This window comes from Lepidochelys kempii, chromosome 5 (assembly GCF_965140285.1).
Source record: "Lepidochelys kempii isolate rLepKem1 chromosome 5, rLepKem1.hap1, whole genome shotgun sequence".
NCBI classification, from domain to species: domain Eukaryota; kingdom Metazoa; phylum Chordata; order Testudines; family Cheloniidae; genus Lepidochelys; species Lepidochelys kempii.
Window position 1 is genome coordinate 29,200,451 of NC_136384.1, and position 23,535 is coordinate 29,223,985.

Below are 23,535 nucleotides of genomic sequence, written 5' to 3' on the forward strand. Positions count from 1 at the left end.
AGAAGGGGATGTACAATTAATTCATGGGGATATTTTCTCTGATTTCAAGCAATACTGTTTCATTCCTGTAAGTTTTAAATAAGGACAAACTCAAAATGAAGTCAAAACCGCTGCGTTTCACTTGTTTGTACATTGAACTCATTAGATTCACATGATTTCAGCCACACACTCCAGCCAGTAGGGACAGAAGCAACCAAATCAGGGACTGCTGCCCTGGTGGGGAGGGGGCGAAATGAGTCCAAGTTGGGGCCTCCGCTACCCCCATTACTTGCTTTGGATCAACAATAGTGCAGAAGTGGCCCCCTGAACTCTGGGGGCACTAGGACCCATGTGGTGCCTCTCCCTCCCCCCAACTCCCAGTCTGGGCACTGGAGAAAACTGCAGAGAGGAGCTGGCCAGAGATTCCAGCTAGTAGGAGCAGACACAGCCAAAGCAGGGACCTTCAGACATCCAGAGAACTTTCTACAGTTTTGACTGAGCTTTCTCTGTCCTGACTGTACCTGACTGGCTGTTTGCTCCAACCCTCCTGCTCCCCTCCCAGTCTATTCACCAGAGCTTCACTCCACTCCTGACCCCCATATGCTCTTCTCCCCTTCCCTGTCACCCTACTTCCTTCCCTTTCCATTTAGCTGCTCCCCTCTTAAGTAACCCCCCTTCCAAATATCATGGAATTAACATGACATTTGCCACCATCACATTGTTCACTCTGCTTGTACGTTTTACCCCTTTCCTCACCCTATGTCTGTCTTATCTCTTAGACTGTAAGCTCCTTGGGACAGGGACTGTCTACTACTCTGTACAATGACAGGGTTCAGAGTAACAGCCGTGTTAGTCTGTATTCGCAAAAAGAAAAGGAGTACTTGTGGCACCTCAGAGACTAACCAATTTATTTGAGCATAAGCTTTCGTGAGCTACAGCTCACTGCATCGTATGCATCTGATGAAGTGAGCTGTAGCTCACGAAAGCTTATGCTCAAATAAATTGGTTAGTCTCTAAGGTGCCACAAGTCCTCCTTTTCTTTTTACTCTGTACAATGAGGCCCCTCTCTTGACTGACTCTGAGGAACTACCATGCTACACGCGTTAAATTAAAAAAAAAAAAAGATTCCATTGTGAAACAAACTGGCTAGGATTTCTCAAACTAGGTTCAATTTTAAAACTTATGTTAACACTCATGAATCTTAGACAATCTTGTAAGGAAACGAGAAAGTCAGGTAGGTTTCTGGATCCATTGCTAGCATTTTGCACCACCCTAATCATGATTAGAAGCAGCAGCTACTGTGACATATTTAACTATGCTCTCTGTTTTCTCTGTTGTGTACTGCCCTCTTAAATTTCTAAAGGTGTCTCTGATTTGCAGAGGCCAGCAGTCATTTTGCATTCAGTTCAATACAGACTTCTCAGAGATGGCAAACACACACTGTATACTCTCTGGTAGGGACTTTACTTCTGTTCTTTCTTGGTCTGTGGTTCTTAATCTAAGATTACAGACATTTCTGGCTGAAAAGAAGTGCCTGTTTACCTTTATGCATGAAAAACTATACAGATACAGTCTTATTAAACTCTTCCCTCTCTACTCAATAATATTCTTGGCAGCTGTTAAGTTGTGAAAAAACAATAGTTTTTGGAAGAAGCCTATCGCTTCACTGCAGACATTAAAAACCAACTGAATTTTTTTTTTTTTGGAGAAAATGATCTTTTTATTAAAAACATCATAAGCCACATGTTTTATTTGCTATGCTAATGTCAGCATTTTTGTGATTTTGTGTCCATTCATTTTGGATTCCAATGCACATATAAGTAGCAAAGAAAAGTGCTGCACATTGATAACTACCCTGTATTTGTGGAGAATGGTTTCTTGAATTAAGTAGTTCAAACTCAATCTTAACCAGTCACCTGCTGCCCAGTGTACCAGGAGCACCTGTCAAGGCAAATGGGCTTAATCCAAAATCCATTAAAATCAGAACGAGTCTCTCTGTTGACTTCAGTGGACTTTAGAACAGGCAGTTATTGACCTGCCAGACAGAAATTTGATAGTAGCAGGCTCTTCAGTTTAGCCAACAACGATATAACAAGATCCAATTGCTAGAAACCGAAGCTCGACAAATTCAGATTAGATATAAGGTGCTATTTTTTTTTTAAAACAGTGAGGGTAATTAACCATTGGACAATTTATTAGGGATTCTGTATCACTGGAAATCTTTGAATCAAGGTATGCTCTAGTTCAATAACTATTCGATAGACTACCAATAACCTGACAGTTCCAAGCCTCTGGTATTATAAGGTGAGAGTTACCAGAGGTGAAAAATAATGTGGATTTATTCCCATATTCATAAAATCACAAATCCTGGTTGAACTTTATTTCCTCTGGGCCATTTTCTCAACCGACTGCCTGGGCTTGGAGTGAGGGGTTGGGTTACCTGACCTGTTAGTCTCAACTCTGATATATTCTTAGAAGAGAGGTATCCTATGATGTTTTGACATGGTACTTTTCCACACAGTGGTATCTCTTGTGGCATAAGGAAGAAAAAAATCTTATTTATACGTAAGTCCAATGGAATTTTATAGGTATAAAATGTAGATCTATCTCCTAGAAGTCATTTAAAGGGCAAGGTGATAACCCATGTGTGAAAAAACAATGTTTATATTTCACCCAAGTGAATAAAATTGCCTATTCTTAAACTAAGAGGTTATCTGGGTTTGACAATCATTTCAGCCCTGAGTACCCATTTTCCTTTCTCTCATTTAGCATAGAGAAGTTTCTTGTGCTAGCTTGATTATAAACATACTCTTTTGAAGGTCTGTCATTCCTGGGATTGAACAGATGGAGAGTGAAAGAAATAATAAAATATGAGATCTAGTTTATTATACCTTTTTATATGAGGCTTCAATGGCTTCCTTGAAGGAGGAAGATGATGTGATTTTTACACGTCTCTTTTTTGAGAAGAGACCTGGGATCCCAGAAGAGCTTCTTCCAGAGCCAGTGTATGAATTATCACTAGCAGATTCAGTGTGCAGAGGAATTATATCCTGATAGAAATCTGATGCCACATCATCCTCTTCATTTTCCACCTAGAGAGGCAGAAATGCAAAACAAGCTCACCCAAAGGGTTGTTCATTAGATTATTATTAAAAAATGAAGTTCTGAAATTTTCTGGGAGCAACACATTTGAATGTTTAACAATTGACAAAATGACAAGAAAAAAGTCCATTGATTACACAAGGGACTGTTTTTAGAAGTTGATGGTTAAAATGTGCAAAAGGTATATGCACGGAAAGGCATTTGGACATGAAAATAGGTCAAATGGGTGTTTTTGCATGCAGTTATTCATTTATATATCAAATACATATTTGAATGTAGACAGTTTCAAGTGCAACTGATGTCAGACTTTGAAAATGTGTCTGAAAAGCCTTAACAATATTTCCCACTTTCAACATGCTTTTCAAAGCTGTTGATATTCAAAGGAGCTCAGACCTTCCACAGTTGCAAGTCCCTTCGTACATACAAGGGATGAGACAACTGGTTTGCGTAAAATAAGAAATGATTCACATTTTCAGCCCAACTCAAGCAAATCCAAAATAAAACATTCTGGGAAATTTGAAAAAGTTCAGTTCATGTTAGTTTGGTTGGGTTTTTGTCCATTTCTAGTTCTGCACACTGCTCCACTCTCCGATTTAAGCTGGGAGCAGGAGGGAAAGAATTGAAATACTATGAGTAATGCCATTCTCACCGAATCTCTAGCCCAGCGTTTCCCAAACTTTTTTGGCCACGGAACACTTTTTAGCCTATTACAGAACACTTATAATATTATTTTGTAGTCGTTTGGTTTTCAGATAAAAAATTGCATTATTTATGCTCAAATATATTTTATTTTATAAAACAAAGCAAAAATACAAATTTAAAGTAACTTGAACTAACAATTTCTAACTGGAAAACGCATATAAAGTAGTACAAAAATCAAGTGCAAGAGTCAAAATTAAATTCTAGATTCTTTCACAGAACACCTATTCACATCATGCAGAACACAGTTTGGGAAACTCTGCTCTAGTCTATTTCAAATTACAAAGCACTGAAACTTAAGAGGGAGATTCTGGTCCAATGATCTTTCCAGCCCAAAGCATGTTGTATATGTGAATATATAGATCCAGATGCACATACAGCACAAACCTCTAAACCTACTATAATTTGCCAATTTCTATTGGTGGATGAAAACTCACTATGTCACGAGGACAGCTTTGCAGAGACATGGAGCAAAACAATTTGCTTCTCCCATAATTAAACATTTCTGCACTTCTCTACACTTGAACCTGGATGGCTACTAAATCTACAAGCTTTGTACTTGCAAACCAAGTTAAACTCCTTACATAGCGCCTTTGGAAGTGTGGTCTTTGTGCAATCACACCTCTTGCATCACTGGTAAAAAATATGGCTGCAGTTAGTATAAAATCTGCAATGTGGATCTCATCCATAGCGTGGACCTTGTTGCACACTTTGCCCTTATTCTGTCGACAGAGCTGCCATTGACATCAATAAACATCTGTAGTGATCTGTCTCCAAAGTGATGTACCCTTGTCATAGCTCTTAGGTACTTTTCTTGAGTCATAATCTAGAATACATCACTGCTTAACACACCCATATATCTCATATGGGCATCTCAGAGCAGAGCTGTTGTTTAGTGGCTTTACTCCTCAGACAGTACCTGAAAGTGGATAGTCTCAAGATTTGCAGGAACACGAAATGATTTCCTTGTGTCATTGCCTTTTACTGTTGTGCATTTTCCTCCGTTGAATGAGTTATCAAGGATTTCTCCTCGGCTCTCTCCAGCCAGAAGATGAAAACTAGAAAGAAAGTAATCTTCCGAAGTTAAAAAGACATGGAAAGATAATAGGGCTAAAACCTGATGTAAATCAACATAGCTGAAAAGAATGTAGGTTTACATCAACTAAGGATCTAATCAATGGATTTTATGTTGATGCTTTGAAAGAAATTCTTCCTACAAGAGTTCCGAACTCATGAAGAATGCATCTCAAAAATACACCTATACTTTCACACTTGTCTGTCTCTATTGATCCAGGACGCTACGTCACACCCATCACTGGGGAACTGGAGTACCTAGGGCTGTAATGTTTGAAGAGGCTGCACATATATCCCCTCTGTGCTATGCTCTGGGTCTTTGGATTTGATTCTGGATTAGAAGCACTCTATGGCAGAAGAGCAAGTTGCATACAGTCACCCAGTAAAATTGTTCTTTTCAGCTGACAGTAGCAAACAAAACATAACTTTAAATGATGTTGGGTAAAAATCTAATCAAAGAAATTCACATGTAGTGCAGAGCAAGACATGTTTAGGAAAACATTCTCCAATGAACAGAAGGACTCAGACACAATGTAACTGCACATTTCTGATGTGTGGAGCCCAGGCTGCCAAGAGGGCACGTGGGGGCCCCAAGCCCCCAGAGACTAGTGCTTGTATGGCTCTCTCTATTGCATCCTGTATAGGAAACAAGGGAGCTCTGTGGCTAAGTAAATGCGATTGCCAAGTGCCATCATTTAATTATATTCTTATAATTTTTTGATACTCTTAATAAAAAAAAAAATCAGGTATTTTGTGCAGTTGGATTCACTAATGTACCAGCGCAGCCTTCAGATAGTAACTACCTCATTTACCCAGGTGTTAATGAGATAAAAACACCATAACCTATGAAAAAGGCAAGCAAAAGCAACATACCCATTGCCCATTAACTGTACACTGGGGATGCTCTCATATCTCCTGTTGCACACGGTCTTTTTCCGCCGACAGTCCCTTTCATCTGAGTTGTCCCCACAGTCGTTCTCCCCATTGCACTCCAAACTTTTGGCAATGCAGCGACCTGTTCCAGAGAAACCGCAGCAGCAAAAATGTTTTTCATACAATAGCTCTGTCCGTTAGAATAAGGGTAAGACAAAGAGATGTTTCTAATGCTTTAATAATTAGGGGGTATGAGTCTGCAGGAAGAAAAGAACTCTAGGGAAATAACAGAAATGCCTTCGTTGTTCTAGCAGGGAGCAGCTTCTCTTGTTCTAATGGTTGTCCACATGCAGAATTGCCCTGGTTTAACTTAAGATTTGCCAAAAGCCTATGTGAAGATTCTTTCTTTGGTTTAACTCAGGCTTATTTTAATTGAGGAACAGGCCCAAGCTAAATCTACATAAGCCACCTTTAAATCTACTTAAGAGTATCCACCCAGAACTTTGCACTAGTTCAGTTAAACTGGTGCAGATCAAGACCTAAAACTCTAAAGAGCCATGTACATATACAGAGGAACCCATGCAAAGAATCTCTTCTTGTTAAGAGCATTGCTGTTCTTCAGTAAACAGAGCTCATGCAGACAAACCGCCCAGGCTCAAGTTTCTTGCAGACACAATGAAGACAGAAGGAAGCAGCACAAAGATATAAAGCTCTTATTTTACACACAAACGCCTTGGCGATCTGTTCTCTAACTTCTTCTTTCCAAAACTCCACAAATGCATAGGAAGGATTTGGAGAGTACATACAGCATGTCATTCTTCAAATAAGTAGCCTATTACCTTTATGATTTTGATTTGAACATCTGATTTAGTGGCTATGGAGTGAATAGCACCATTACCGTTTTCACACTGGAACTTATTCCTGCAGTCAACTTCCTCTATGTTGCAAAGTTTAGTAGGGAAGCATCTCCGGGAATCCACCAATTGTTCAGCACAGGCCTGTCCCCTGAACTGAGATGGGCGCCGCAAGGACCTGACACGAAACTGAAAGGAAACAGAGGAAAAATTGGGTTATTTTTGTGTTTACCTAGTCTCTAGATAGATATTAATTAGTATTAGTATTAATGAGCAGTGGGTAGAGCTATACACAACTGGTTACTGCTGACTAGAACTGGAGTTGAATGAATTGCATGGGTGTAACTCCAGAGTTAGGCAGAGCAGAATCAGACCAGAATCAGACCCACTATGTATCTTTGTCTGCAGTCGAGATTATGTTTCCTTATAGGCTTCATTGTTTGTGATTATTTGTGATCCATAACTACATTACTATATAAGCTATGCTGAGTTCCAGGCACCATCTCTCAGCCCAGGTCATCCCTTCCAATCATTTGGAATTTATTTAGTCTTATCTTTGTATTTGTTTTGGAAATCACACCCTTCTGTCTTCAAGGCCATTTATATAAAGCTGCCAAGCATCATCCGGAGACCAGAGAGAGATTTGTACAAGGCTGGAGGGGAATGTGTGTGAGGGTGGGGTGGAGTAGATTATCAGTGCAAGCCAATTTTTTAGCTTGAAACAGAAAAATACACTACATCAATATCTATGTGATTAAAAACAAAGCAGTATTTCATATGCATGTTTTTAAACAAAAACTGAGTAAACAAGAGAGGCCGAGGGTTCTGTACCATTGATGCTAGAATTAGGGATATTAGGGGTGCTGCCGCACCCCCTGGCTTAAAGTGGTTTCCAACGTATACAGGCTTTACAGTTTGGTTAAGTGGCTCTGAGCTCCCGCACTACACAAATTATTCCCTCACCCCTTTTCTGTACAGTTTCAAAAATGCACAATACAGTTATGAGTTATTGCTCCCTGAAGCTCTTGATGTTTGTATGTGGGGCTGCTGCTGTGCTTCTCAGTTCCTGCAGTTCCTCTCTGTACCAGCTCAGCCTGACTCTAGAGAGAAGATGGTGAGCACATTCTCCAAACAAATGTCACATGAGCTAAATCATCTCCCAAGGAAAACATCCATACTTCCTTACACACCCCACTTGGGTGGAGCAGTTTGGTAGCCTGTGGAGCTGCAGGAAGCATGACTATCTACGCACATAGATGTCTGAAGTCCCATAGAACATAGCAATTGCCTAACCGGATCAGTCCCATGGCCCATCTAACCCAATATCCTGTCCCAGATAGTGGCAGCACCAGATACTTCAGAGGAAGGTGTAAAATGCCACAATGGGATAATCTGCCCTCCATGAGGGAAATCCTACATGGCTCAGGGCATCCATGAAATGGGCAAGCCATCATATGCTTCTTTCTGGACTCATACTGCATTTCGGCAGCAGGCTCTCTTAAGGATTAGCTACCTGGATTGGTCTCATCAGATTCTGAAATACCTTTGAAAATCTGACCCTAAAGATTTAATTAGGCGCCTAAATACTTTTGAAAATCTTGCCTTTAGAAGCAGAGTTGGAATGAATGTTGAAAGAAGCAGTCTTAATTCCCATTGCCAGACTAGGACAGTATTTGCACCCTTTTTATCTTTTTTTTAAAATCCCATTAGAGTGGATGATCTGACCCCATCAATGTAATTATCCCCCACTTTAGAATGCATTGACAAATACTGTGGAATATTCTAACAGCTCTGTCATTTTGGGGTGACCCAAAGAGACCTGTTAATTTGATGGCAGAATTTACCTCATCTACGGGAGACTTGTTCCTAATATTGACACTACCCCTTGAGAAAGGAGACTTGGCAGATTTTCTGCCTTTTTGTATGAACATATGTGTGACAATGATTTGTGGTATCCAAACGTGTTACCTCTCTCTCTATTCTGAGCTGTTTCTTTTAATTGACTCCCCCATATTCCTGCCGATGCCAATTTATTATTGATTTCCCCTGTTCCCTTGGACTGTGCAAATCAGTTTGCCATGTGGTTCAGTATCTGAAATGCAAATAACAGAGTCACATTTCCTCATACTCACCCATCAAATTTATTTTCCACCTACTTGTTTTTTAACACATGGGTCACATTCCGACCAAGGACCAAAGTCTCCAAGCTGACAGTTGATAGGACATGCCTGCTCGTTACATGCCCGGGATTCCTGCTTTGTGCACAGTTGGTCACAGAAATTTTTTGTATAATAATCATCCAATGTTATTTGCCTAAAATGTAAAAAGTTAAAAATGATTAGTTTAGTTAGAGCCCTGTTAAAAAGTGGGAACTGGCTGCAAAGTTTGGCTCCAGGGGTGAGCTTCCTCCAGCTTTGGGGTGGGAGATGTTCACATCTGAGGTTTTTGGGTTCTGATCACTATAATGATAAGAGACAGTTAGAATCATAGAATATCAGGGTTGGAAGGGACCCCAGAAGGTCATCTAGTCCAACCCCCTGCTCAAAGCAGGACCAATTCCCAGTTAAATCAGTTAAAGTTGTGAATTTGGATCCAGCCAATCCAAACTTCCTCAATGTTCAGGGGTTTAATGGAACAGGGGTCTTGATTCAGGTCCATCTCTATGGCAAGGTGCCATCAGATGCGAACAGAAAAAGATCAGATTTTAATACCCAGAGATAAGGAGCAGCTTCTGTGCATGAAAGAAAGAGAAGAATCCAGTTGGATGATATACCAATGTAACAAGGAAACCTGTACCTCTGAAGTTAGGCACAATTGACCTTCTGTTGCAGAATTAAAACACTGATGCAGAATTCAATATTTACGGGACAAGCTTTTTTGAGACTGCCCAGTTTGACTCCTTCATACCTGCTCAAAGGCAGTGCATTGCAATGGCCAGACCTTCCAGCCAAGAGCGCAGCACTCCATGAAGCTCATCAATATCACTCCAGAGTTGGCTTGGATAATGGTGGGACACTCACATATACACTGCTTACTGGAGAAATGCAGGATTGAATCCATCATTACCAGATTAAATTAATATTGGGCTGTTCTATGTCCTTACTATAAGGTTCGTGAGCAAGAAAGTTTCACTTGAAAACATCTTAATTTTTTTTAAATGTACTTTGTGATGAGATTTTAAACTTTTCATAGCTATTCATCATCTAAATACTGGGACAGGCCAACTGTTCCTTTTTCCTTATAGGTTATGGATGCAACAACTTCCAAAAGAAAAATAAGAATTATTACACAGCATTCTGCAAGTCCTTGGGTATTTTTAGATTTGCCAACCCCAAAGTGATATTTTCCTAACAGTCCACCTGAAACAGAAAAGTGAAGAGGTGAAATCAATCTGGTAGTTCACACCTACCTTTGCCTGGTCTGGGTTCCATAATTGCAAGTTTTTGAACAGCTTGACCATGATCCCCAGGGGTAATGTTCACAGTAGCACCCCTGGCTGCTCTGAATCACCGTGCCCAGGATGATAAGGCACACTAATATACTCTTGTCCATAGTCTGAAGGTGTCCAGCTACACAAAAATGAATATACAGTGCAAGAGCAACATAAATTGGAACATACATATTTTTGTGCCCATCTCTTAATAGTAATTTGTTTTTCATTATCTTCATCTTGAAAGTACAGTAAGGCAGAGATCTCATCCAAAATACAATGTAACTGACAGATTTCTGGAAAGCGATTATTGTTCAAGGGATTTATCTGTTAATATTTTAAGAACAATCCTGTGTCACACAAGTCAATAGGAGTTTTGCTATTGACTAGAATGGGAGTAGGATTGAGCCCTAAATGAGTATTTATAACACCATTTCGAATGAAGAAATTGTCTAAATCTTGATGTATGTGACCAATAATAATTTGATCCTGCTATCCTTACTCAGGGGTATTCCCAATAGGTATTTTGCTTGAATAAAAAGAGGATTAGGAACAACATTTGTTTCAAATTAAGCTTGAAACAATAGAACACTATCCCCTAATGAACCAAGATCAGATACATTTTGACCCTAATCCTTCAATGGGACTAGTCACAGGCTTAAAATAAACCATTGTGCTTAAGTGCTTTGCTGTATGGGGCCACTGTTTCTACAGTTTTTCCTTGCTACCTTGAGTACCATCAGATACATTTCAATTCCTGTTTTATTTCACTGGGCGGCCTGTCTAAGCTACAGAGTGATAGCCGTGTTAGTCTGGATCTCTAAAAGCGGCAAAGAGTCCTGTGGCACCTTATAGACTAACAGACGTATTGGAGCATAAGCTTTCGTGGGTGAATACCCACTTCGTCGGATGCATGTAGTGGAAATTCCCAGAGGCCGGTATAAATATGCAAGCAAGAATCAGGCTGGGGATAACGAGGTCAGTTCAATCAGGGAGGATGAGGCCCTCTTCTAGCAGCTGAGGTGTGAACACCAAGGGAGGAGAAACTGCTTTTGTAGTTGGCGAGCCATTCACAGGCTTTGTTTAATCCTGAGCTGATGGTGTCAAATTTGCAAATGAACTGAAGCTCAGCAGTTTCTCTTTGAAGTCTGGTCCTGAAGTTTTTTGCTGCAGGATGGCTACCTTTAAATCTGCTATTGTGTGTCCAGGGAGGTTGAAGTGTTCTCCTACAGGTTTTTGTATATTGCCATTCCTAATATCTGATTTGGTTTCATTTATCCTTTTACGTAGGGATAAGCTACAAACTCCCACTATCCCAGGCTCAGCAGAGAAGGAAGCCAGGGGTGAATGCTGGCCCACTACTAATTCCTACAAATCAATTAATATGTATTTGATGAGTAATCAGATTACAGAAAGGTCCTTAGAAAATAATATTTAGAAAATATACAAAGCTCTTCAAAGTGGTACATCAATGACTAATCCCTTGAAGGCAAGTTGATTTTTGACAAAAATATTATTCACATTTAACAGATGGAACAACTGAACACAGACGTTACGTGATTTGCTAGTGCGTAACTAGCAGAGCAGAGATTAGAACTTCTGGTTTTCCTGGAGTCCCTGCTTCCCAGTCCCCTACTAAATTCAGTTTATGGTACTTCCCACCTAAAAATGACCAAACTCTACTGAAATTATTTATATGTTACTTTGTTCATGCCTTACCTGTGTGCAGGTAAAGGCTCACTTGTTCTGATCTGCTAGAGTATCTATAATAAATACACTGACAATTACCAAAGTTATATACAGTTTATGCACACTATACAGGTGAATTAATCCTTTTAAAAGTAGACTTACCCTGATGCTTCACATACACTGAAATCAAGAGCAAAAAAGCCCACTTGGCTAATTTACCACAAGATGGTTGGCTGCAAAGTCAGTCAGTTTCAGTTTTATGTAACCTCAGCATGGTATGAAAGGTTTTTCAAAGCCTTTTCAAGAGGTGCAGAGGTTCTGTTTGTTGTAGTTACATTTTAATCAAAGATCCGCTGGTGGTATTATAGCTTTCAGACAAGCTGGCTGACTGCCAGCACCTCTGTGATTACCTTTAAAAATGCATCTTATGCTTTGGTGTTGTGCTAGGAATTCCTCTTTATACTATGTAGACCTTTGGGAATATGCAATTATTTTAAAGTGGTTGTTCAGAAACACACATATGCGCATGGATATACACACACACTTTTCTACAATGTAGGAGGCTGAGTAATGCTTATTTGCATAACAGTGTGCGTATACAGAAAGAAATGACCTTTATCTTGCAGTATTGATGCATTATCATGTCTGTGGGAAGGTTGATGGGGCATGGCCATCTTTAGTATTACCAGCAAAACCCAGGGAAAAGCAGACATAGGATGGTTTATTCAAACAGCTGGTCAAACATAACAAGGAAGAAAATACGGCCACATGTTTATGTTCATATATATATTTTCCTTTAAAGGATCACTTTAAACCTATCTGGTTAGGTTCTCAGCTGCTCTAAACTGGCATAACCAATTATGTCAGATTACACCAGCTGAGAATCTGGTCCATCATTTTTTCTGGTGAGATATTTTTAGCAGATTATATTTCACCAGTGGCAAAATAAAGGCTTCTGTGTGCTCTCTTCTCTGGATTTTGATAAAGAAGCACTGAATATTAAAGTTAGCAAGACACATCCTTCCCCATACCTCTTCCCATAAAGAGACTGTCATCCATTAAACAAACACTGTGACAGCACTACTGGAAGTTAAAGTCTGCTCTTTTCCTTACACAGAGTTATGCAGTAAAACATTAATCAACCTCCACATCTCAAAAAAAATCCCACTGTATAGCAACTAATACTTCTGTCCACACATGACAGAATAGCTACTACTCTTCTTCTGTCATGAGGATGTCAGTTCCTGATTCCTACTTAAGTCAAATTAATACCAAATGTTGCAGATCTCCTTGATATGCCTGATAATACCTCAATACAATTCGGCCCCCAATTTGAGAACAATTGATTTAGGTAGAAAGCTAATGAAATTCCACTAATGTGTGACAAGTTCCATAATAAATTATATTAGTAGACACAACTATAATACATAAGGGTCAATCCACCACAGAATATCAAATCCTGTATATTCTCCAGAAGGCCTTGGAAGGAAAGTTGGTTTCCCAAAGAAGCCAAAGACCAAACAGGCAGACTGCTCCAGGACTGAGATTATTTAAACTGCCTCTGCATTCGGTCCTCTTTGCAGTGCTTCCACCGGACCTTCGGTGGGCACAAAGACTAATGCAGGAAGTACGAGGTGTGGGTAACTCTCCGTCATGACTACTTCCAAGGGAAGGGTAGACTGATTAGTTTTGTGATGGAGCTCTCTATCTGGTTTGTTTAAAGCACAATGTCCTGAGGGATGGTGTAAGGGCTACTCTGAACACACTAAAGAGACAGGGATTGCTCCTAGTGAACCAGCAGTAACCTTCATTCCAGACACCACAAACAATAGCGAGGTCCTCCCTAGTAGAACCTTCACATTCTAGCAGTTACTCAGGGCCAGATTTACAAAAGCACCAAAAGATGCACACATACCTAGTGGGATTTTCAATAGCAGCCCTAGGTGCTTAATGCCCAAGACTTTAGGTGCTTAACTGGTTTAGGCACTTTTGTAAATCCCATTGAGTGCCTATCTGCATCTTTAGGTGCCTTAGTACCTTTGTAAATCTGGTCATCACAGACTAGCTCCTTCCAAGTCCTAGGACTATGCTAGATTGTAAACAATTTGGGGGCAGGGACAGTTCTTTTGTCCTGTATTGTATAGCTCTAGGGGTCCTGGTTCATGACTGGGGCTCATAGGTGCCTGGATAATAGAACTAATAATATAGAAGAGATGTTGAATAGTTGAGATGAGTGTGTCCCATCACCACCAATTGCTCATTTTCCATGGCTTCCTTTCTTGCCAACCCAAGTTAATCTCTGGAATTGAGCTGTTAGCAATAAAATTACACTTTTCTCTAGCTACAACCCCTTTGTTGTTTTTTATATTCCAGTAGTGCCTAGATGCCCTAGTTCAGATTGAGGCTCCATTGTGTTAGGCGCAATATGAACATAGTCACAGACAGTCAATACCCTGAAGAACTGTCTGTATGAATAGGCAAAACAGGCAAAGGGTGGGAGGGAAAACAGGGGTACAGAGATGCAGCTTGTCCAAGATCACTAAGGAAAGTGAAGAAGAGAAATGTAATCTCTTGACTCCCACTACAGTGCCCTACCAATGAGAGAATGCTGCCTTTCAAGCTTCCTTCACTCTCAGCTGAGTTGCAAGAATCTCCCCTCACATTAAAGATTACAGGGCCCCGACACACATTTCCAAGAACCTGCAAATTTAACCCCCAAGTCACACATGTATTTGAAAAAAAAAAAACCCACTTGGACAGTTTGCTGCATTTCATTATTTTTCAGTTATGTTTACAGCTTATTTTGGTTTGCATCTGGTCTGGAGCAATCTTGTTACAGAACTCGAGGATACAATTAGCAAACTGATGTTCTGTCGCCTTTTGCCATATCATTATTGAACTGAATAAACTGTCATAAGAAATCAGAATTACCACCAGCCAGCCTCACTGTTGACTGGGTAGGAATTGTGAAGTTCTCCAGAAAACACTTGCCTATTTATTTCATAGTGTATCCTTGACTGATACCAGTTTACTGACTATAAATATTTGGGTGGCCTACGCTGCACTGTAAATATAATCTAAGTGTAGAACATTATGTATAGGTAAAACCCCACAAATTGTGAGTCTTGGTTAGAACAGCATAATATTTGATGGATAAACCAACACTTTCCATGATTGACTGAGAAACTGCTTTTTGTGTTCTTTTATAATATGAGAACAAGGAGTCACTCCAGATCAAATTTAAAATTACTGAAAGGAAATACCACCTCAGGCAGTCATCTAAATATCTTTAAAACTCTAGGCCATAGTCAATAGAGATGGGAATATGCAGCAGGCCATCTAGTCCACCTCCTGTCATTGAGAGATTGTTCCTTGAAGTGTATTTTCTAGTATTTTAGATTAGAATTTTTTTGTTTTAATTTTAATATTTGTGATGGATTGAACCCCCTGCTGGGGTGCCACCTGATGTGCTGGGGTCCTACTGATCCCAACCGTTCCACCAGCCTGGGCTCCCTCACCCTGTTCCGCTGTGCCAGGCCCGCAAGCCTTCTCCAGCACACACACGCAGGGACACACCCAGCTGCAAATGGACACAGAGATTAGCTGTGTGTGGGAAGACTCAGTTTGGGGATTGCCTAGCACTCATGTGCACACCTCCTTTGAGATGCAAACCCAAAATTATATAGTCTTGAGCTGTATAGAGATCTATATAGTGTAAGGTCATAAAAATAACCCCCTCCTTCAATGTGGAGGAAAATATGCAAACCTTCCTCCCCGCCCCCACTTAGGAATTACACAAACAAGTTTATTAACTGCAAAAGGTAAATTTTAAGTGACTATAAGAGACAGCAAACCGAACAAAGCAGATTACTGAGCAAATAAAACAAAACACGCAAACTAGGCTGGAAGAAATTGGCTAAAAATAATAATTTCTCACCCTAAATGTTGTTTCAAGCAGGTTGCAGAGTTTCTTGAAGGTAAACTGAACTGCTTGCAGCTTAAATCTTCAAGGATTCCTTTTACAGGCTGTCTTTTCTTGCCTGGACTCAGTCCCTGTCTCCCCCAGCTTAGTTCCTTCAGGTGTTTTCAGCAGTCTTCCTTCTTGGGCAGGAAGGCAGTGGAGAAGAGTCAAGATTAATTTACTCCCCAGCCTTAAATAGGCGATACATATGGTAGGAATCTTTTGTTTCCTAGCCCCCCCCCCCCTTCCTGTGGAAAAATACCAGGTCAAGATGGGACCCTGTACCAGGTGACATGATCACATGACCTTGTAGTGTCAAAGCAGCATCCCAGGAAGCTTCGAGATTAGTATCTTCAAAATTATATTGGCCTTCTTAATGACCCATCCAAGCTGACTGCCTACTGTCTGGTGGGCGTTCCTCCAAGTGTACACACAGTTGTAATTGTTACAATAGTCAATATTCCTAACTACATATACAGAAATGACACATGCATACAAATTGGATATTCACATTCAGTAAATCATAACCTTTCTAATGATACTTCGCATGACCCATCTTGCATAAAACATCTTTGTTATAATATTAATATGTCATAACTATATTTTTAAGAATATGGAGTGCAGCATCACAATATTCCCTTAATGAACTTCCCCAGTCATTTGGTTTTTCATCCAGAAATTACAAAAAACAAACCCCATAATGCTCCCTAAATTCTGCAATAATGCTCCAAAGCTAGGGAAATGGTTTCCTGATTTTATTAAGAAAAAAAACTTCTCAGAGTTTACTGAGAAATTTAGTGATTCTTTGGGCAAACCTAGGAGAGTTTCAGGGTAGTCCTAAATGCAGTGTGGCTGAGATCTCCTCTCAAGAGGCTCTGACCTCTTCTCTCCCACCCTTCATCTAGTTCCATCTACTCAGGGGAGCCACAGCATCCTGATACCTCTTACCCTCACCCTGATAGCTAGCTGGCTTGGTCCCCTCATCCTACGTGTTCAGGGGGAGGGGATTTGTAAGATCAGTCTCCTTCTCCCCAAACCCTTCAAGCATTTTGTGGCAGGTGAGTGGGCTAGAAGCAGGTAAAAGAGAGAGACTCTTCCGGTCCCACTATCTCTGGCCTTTACATAAACCTGGGATTGAGAGATAGGACAATGTACTGTGGACTAACAAGGTGTTCCTGGAACATTGCTCCATCTCTTCATCTTTTTGCATTAAGACCAGCCAAAATAGTGACAGTGAGAACTTTCTCCAGCTATTTATTGAGAAAACTGGTGTTTGACAAGCTGCGAGGTAGTGGGAACCCTTTTCACCAATCTGAGCTTTATGTTCTAGGAGTCAGATTTTTCAGGCCATATAGCCCAAATGGATACACCGTCAACTCAAGTAGCCTTTCAGTTGAAATGACACACCCTTTTTGACTTCCAAATGCTTCAACAGCCACAACAGAAACTGTGACTGGAGTTTTTTTATACAGTTGCCAACACTCTTCTTAGTTGGTAGATGACTACTAAGAGTATCTGATCAGCTATACAATTTAATGGCAATACAATTTATTGTACAATCATGTAAGTCAGTCATCTGTGCAATCTTTATATAAATGACTAATTTAGTTTTCAATTTGTACATCCAATATTAGAAAACTGGACTTTTTAAAGCTTAAATCAATAATACTTTTTAGACTAAACAGAATTTTTTTAAATGAAGGAAAAGAAAAGAACTCTAATGCCCATCTGGTCAGTTGGAGTTTAATTTACTATGTGGTGTATATGGGGGGGCGGACTATAGCATGCATTGTACTTGACAATTTAGTGGGTCTTTTTCCATCTTTAAATCCTTACGATCCTATGTCCTCCCATCATAAAGTGTGTTCAAACAGAAATGTGAGGGCACCTTTAAGCATGAAAGGCTTTCTGACAGCCTCTAATATTGAAATGTTTTGACATATCCTATAACAGGAAAAGTGAACCATAAAATATCTTATTTATTCTATCCATCATCAGGTCTTCTGCTAACAAGGGTGACATTCTCCCCTGGGCACTGAGAAGGCCAACCTCATATTTTGTCATACTCTAGTCAGTTATATTTTCATTAATTTGGACACACATGCTGCTTTCTCCATGATATCCTCAGTACCTACAACTAAGCAGAAAGACAATTCATAGCTAATAAGAGAAGGGGGTGAGGGGGAAGCATAAATTAGCACTGTCCCTACGTTATTCATTTGGGGAGGGAAGTTTTTATTAAAGGATTATTTTGCAGGGTTCAGATGTTGTATTGTGGGATTCAAAAGCTTCAGAATATAATTGATGTAACCCAGCCCAGAGCTGTGGCTGCAGTCTTCTTCCTTTTCTCCTCAAGGTTATAGGTCTTGGGTTCAAGGGCACCTGATGCCACCATCCAAGGAAACCCCTCTGTCACCATGCCTCCATGGGTCACAACTGAGAATACCAAATTCAGGACAAGCTGCTGGGAAAAAGGGCCCTCAAACTGGTGGTTATTCTCCCATGCGAAATACCAAAACAGTAACAAAAGTAAACCTTTGTCTCACAACACTGGCTAACAAGAAGTCAGAAATGCAGACTCCTTAGGTACTCCAGTCCTCGATTCAACACCCAGACACTAGACTTAATGATGAGTGGTTATTTAAAACCAAATTTCATCAAACAAAAGGGTTCTTCTCATCCCAAAGGACCAGGCCAATATGTAATTCAGATCTTATTCGATAATCATGCTGTTGACAATCCTTTAGTATCTAATATCTAAAGGTTTATTAAAGAAAAGAAAAGAAAAGAAAAAGAAAAAAGTTAAAATTGGTTAAAGGAATCAAATACATACCGTAATTGCAAGCTTCTTGGTTCAGGCTTGTAGCAGTGATGGAATAAACTGCTGGCTTGTTAAGTCTCTGGTTTCTTCCAAATCATTGGAAGGTCCTCAGTCCCTTGGTTAGACTGCTCCCAACTCATCTGGTTACATAGTTTTTCAAATAATTAGGTCACTCCTAATGTAGTCACTGGTTTAGGAGACCAATTTGACTTCCTGTCACCAGGTCTAGCAAACTATCTTTCAATGGAGTCTTCTCCCTCCCTATGGGGCTGGCCTCTGGATGGTTCTCTGTGTCTCCATTCTGTGATAATCTTTGTATCTCTGTAGGCTGTCCCTGGGTGTTGTGTCTGCTAGCCCATGAGGGCCTCCTGTTCCATCAGATCACTTGTCCCTCTGGTGCAGTCACCTCATATGACCTGAGTACCACTGCACCCATCATGATTCCTTTCGCTCACGCCTTCTGTTGTCTTTCTACTGGCTGGATCCTCACAGAAGGGTCTGTCTCCAGGGCTGAAAGGTCCTTGGCTGACCTGTCATATTCTAGTGCATGGTTTCTTTGATTGCTGGTCATCTCATTTGGGCAGGATCTCCATCCTTCTAACTGCAACAAGTGTTCCCTCATTGGTAGCAGGGTTTTGGTCCTTTGCCCCATCAATGTCCATATTGGACTGTTTTGGTACCCCTATAAGGGGGTTATGCTGTGTGCTAAAAATGGTAAAAAGGGGTTTGATCCACAAGAAACAACCTTGTGTAACAGTCTCTTAGAATCAGAGCTGATTCCACCTTACCATCACTCTGTGGGTATGCTGGAGAGGAGGTTTGGGGGTTAAACTCCTCTTTCCATGGATGACAATTCCTTGAATTGTTCTGAGGCAAAATTGGGGTCCATTGTCAGTGAATAAAATGTCTGGAATGACATCTCTCTGAAAGTGGACCTTTAGTTTGCCAGTCACTGTCTTGCTTCTTGTATCAGGCAGGGCATCAACCTCCCAAAATTTGAACAGCAGTCCACTATAATCAAGTATTGTTTTCCATTGAAGATAAGTCCACTCCCACCTATTCCTATGGTTGGGTGGGCAGCTCATGGTGGTTACACAGTGTTAGAAAGCTTATTCCTTCACTCTCCCACTTCCCTGGTCCTTCTCACATGAACAGAGAGCAACAATACCCGAAGTCCGAAGATGCAAACAATTCGATGTTTATTGGGGTGAACTTCCAGCAAACTTAAATACAAGTTCCTTGTTCCTTATTTTCGAATCCCAACTTACTTCCTGTTTGCCCCTCATTTATATAGTAATATTCTTAGCTATACCTTAACCAATCATTCTACTGAAATTTAACTCACCAATCCTAACATATTGTACCATGATTAGCTAACCAATTATATCCCACCACAATAATTAGATTACACCCAGCAAAATTAATTATACAGCAGACAGAAACAATCACAGAACCAGACAGAGATTATACAGACAAACAATAGCAAAGTGGGAACTATAATGACAAAACAATACAGAAGTGAGGATTTCACATCCCAGCTATTGATAAGTGAGTTCTTGCCAGACAGGATGCTATCAAACTAAGTTTTCTTTTACATTTTCTAGGCACTTCCCTTTCTCTGGAGGTGATAGGAATACAATCCTGTCCTGATAGTGCCTGATAATAGCACCTTATTTCAATGTGACTAGTTTGGAATGTGAGGATGTGACTATTCACTTCCTAGCTTATGGCTGCCTCTGCTGCTTAGCCAAAGGCCTTAGCCTAAGAACAGGGCCTCAGATTGTCACAGTAAGAGAAGGACCTTACACTGGCAGAAAGTGATTTTGATTCTTTCTTTCTTTTATATCGCTAACTAGCCAAGTGATAAGAATACACCTAAATTCTTAAAGTACAGGCCTTTACAGACAGGCCTGAATATCTATATCCTAACACACAGTCTCTTTCTGCTGGGACTAACACAAGACTGGCAAGAGTCACATCCTTCTATCAAGGAGCACGGTTGTGTATTCGTTACTGGTCAGTAAACACAAACTAGGACTCCTCCAAGGCAGCTATCAATGCCCAGGTGCGAAATGTATTTTTTACATGACATCCTTACATAATGAGCTGGGGACAACAACTCTCTGTCCTTGAAATATAATTTCATCCTGCACACATTTGAAAATATTGTTTTGCTCCTACCAGTATTTGTCTTCTAGCCATGTACTAGTATCACTCTCTTGACAGCCTATAGTTAGATGCCTCCCTGTTGAAACTGGGAGATTGAATCTATTAACATGCTACACTCCACCAACTCCCTGATACTGGGTATATATGCCTTGCTCAGGGTGTCAGCTCATACCAGTAGTTGTCCTAGACAATATCTAATGTCTACCAGGTAACGCTGGAGGCTCGTCAATGTGAGCTACAATCTCTTTTGAGCACAAAGAGGGGGTTTTGCCATGGTTGTCTCTAGGAGTGTGTGGGCTGATTGTACCATGACTGGGTGTCTATAGGTGTACTGATGGAATTGCTCCACTCCAAATACCACAACCATAAGATCTTTTTTTATTTGGGCGTACACCTGCCTGCTGCTACTGCAAAAGTGCTACACCCATTCCTTTCTCCAATGCATCACGCTGGTGTGTCAGCTTCTCTCCTGGCTGGTAGTGCTTCAGGACAAGGGCTTCTGAATATGACTTTGTTTCTGAACTTCAATTGCTTGCTGTTGGGAACCTGCCCAGTTCCACTTCATATCCTGCCTTGTGAGTTGACATATGGCTTGGCCTGATCACTTCTTTACCATCATCCTTTTGCTTACCCGGGCTGTACTGGCTTCTGCAGGTGCTCTGATACCCCTGTTCTGCAGACTTTTAAGTTCCTTCATATTGGATTATGTATTGCCATTGGAATTCTTCTTCATGGTAAGCGCAGAGGTTCCACTGTGGGGTCTACTTCCAGACACAGCTTTCTGTTGAGGCACTCATTGCGTTTGAAAATATTCCCATGTGCTTTTAAAATGGTCTCTATTGCCCATAAAAACAAGAAGGTGTTCGGTGGCACCTTAAAGACTAACAGATTTATTTGAGCATAAGCTTTCGTGGGTAAAAACCTCACTTCTTCAGATGTAAGGAGTGAAAGTTACAGATGCAGACATAAATATACTTGTGAGGTAACTCCCTTCTCTTTATGTGTCAGTATATTTATGGCTGCATCTGAAACTTTCACTCCATGCATCTGAAGAAGTGAGGTTTTTACCCACGAAAGCTTATGCCCAAATAAATCTGTTAGTCTTTAAGATGCCACTGGACTCCTCCTTGTTTTTGTGGATACAGACTAACACAGCTACCCCATCTATTGCCCATGGGACTCCACCTTTTGCTTCTTGCACTGCAGCTATACAGTTCTGATGCTGTGCCTTGATCAGATTCAGATGCTCGTATTGTCTGTGGTGCCTACCATACACCACCACAAACTTCAGTTGGTACAGTCTTATTTTCGGGTGAGTTACTGTGAGGTCACATTTTCCTGCGGGCTGCATTATACCCTCATTGCACTTTGTGCCAGTGGTTTCTAATGGGTGTGTTCAAGTCCATTTCACTCACAGAATCTCATTGCAGGAAGTCCACTATCCACCTGAAATTGCATGGGACATTTTCCTAATAACAGTGTCACATGCATAGAGGTTGGCATTGTCCCTTGTTACTTTCCTGTCCTGACAGCCTGAAGCTGCTCTTGGACTCAAGGAGAGAGTCATCATGTCATTGGTGTTGTCTGATGTGCTTTCCCTTCTCTTGTACAAGACTCACTTAATCTTTCAAATCTTCTTCTGCCATTGCACACACAGCTAACATGTTTCAACTTGCCACATTTCTTGCAGTGCTGTCCTAGCTTTAGCCATTTCTCCTTTAACCACTCATACTGTCTCCCACAGAAAATGCATTTCACTATAGGTATGGAATCCTGCCACCTGCTCTCCTTCGCTGTAGTCTCACTGCGTGTACTTCTGGAGTTGTTGTGCCTTCTAGAACATGCATCCTTTCTCTGTATGCTTCCACTACATGCCTGTGACAGGGTGCTCAGAGGGCTGGGTGGCCTAGAGGTTAGTGCACCCAACCCCCTCCCCCTTTGCCTCTATTAGGGCAGTACAGGTGCCTGTTCCTGAACCTAAGCCAGGAATCATTTGCTCTCCTCCTGCACCTGAGCCTCAGCCCTTAAGACTGATTCATTGGCAAAATATTTTCACTGGTCTTTAAGCCACAGCTGTGCACACTGGCCATGCTTCAGGAAAACACTGCCTTCCTAAATAGGGAAAGTTTTAAGAATGTACTTAAGTGCTTTCCTCAAGACCAGAGGGGTAGAAGCAAGGGGGAAATAAAGAAGCTGAAGAGTGCAAATGAATTTTTTAAGGACCAACATTGACACCTGCAACAGAGAAACAGCTGCCCTTAGTCTGTAACATGGAGCAAAAGAAGAAGAGTTAGGCATTATCTTCAGGAGCCTGGTCTACACTGGGGAGGGTTGGGGGGGGGGGGAAGAAAAACTGATCTAAGTTATGCAACTTCAGCTACATGAATAATGTAGCTGAAGTCGACATACTTAGATCTACTTACCGCAGCGTCTTCACTACCGTGAGTTGATTGCTGTCGCTCCCCCATTGACTCCACCTCGCTCCGGAGGAGTACAGGAGTTGATGGGAGAGTGCTCGGAGGTTGATTTATCGCTTTTAGTCTAGGTGCGATAAATCGACCCCCACTCGCTGATCCGGCGGATAGTACAGACATACCCAGGGTTCTATTAGGAAAAGGGTGCGCAGGGGAATAGCCTTTTACGGAAATTCAAAAGACAAGGAAAATTTTCAAAGCAGAATGTCTTTGTTCTCTAAAAATATGCCCTCAGATCGCTTGCCCAAGGAGGTCAATGCCAGATCTGGGAAGAAAGCTCAGATCTCTTGACACTCAGCCCTGTGCCCTACTGTGTCCCTGGGCCACACTACTTTAAATTAAATGCAGTTAAATTCAAAGTGGCTAAATTGAGCAAAAACAAACTACTCCCCTCCCCACAACCAGGAACA

The 23,535-nt window shown here is 40.9% G+C and overlaps 1 protein-coding gene across 2 annotated transcripts in view; it reads right to left on the reverse strand.

Annotated features, from left to right (window-relative positions):
* The window catches only part of C6 (complement C6), a 37,082-nt gene extending 25,129 nt beyond the window's left edge, over window positions 1-11,953 (reverse strand). The window contains exons 1-8 of one of the 2 annotated variants that reach the window (XM_073343851.2): window positions 11,863-11,953; window positions 11,731-11,774; window positions 9,991-10,150; window positions 8,738-8,894; window positions 6,626-6,770; window positions 5,728-5,869; window positions 4,700-4,838; window positions 2,871-3,071 (exon numbers count right to left, since the gene is read on the reverse strand). In XM_073343851.2, the coding sequence (XP_073199952.2) occupies window positions 2,871-3,071; window positions 4,700-4,838; window positions 5,728-5,869; window positions 6,626-6,770; window positions 8,738-8,894; window positions 9,991-10,133 (927 nt within the window). In that variant the 5' untranslated portion in view covers window positions 10,134-10,150; window positions 11,731-11,774; window positions 11,863-11,953. The remainder of the gene's footprint in view (window positions 1-2,870; window positions 3,072-4,699; window positions 4,839-5,727; window positions 5,870-6,625; window positions 6,771-8,737; window positions 8,895-9,990; window positions 10,151-11,730; window positions 11,775-11,862) is intronic. The other variant, XM_073343850.2, reaches the window with a different exon arrangement.
* Between the last annotated feature and the right edge of the window lie 11,582 nt (window positions 11,954-23,535).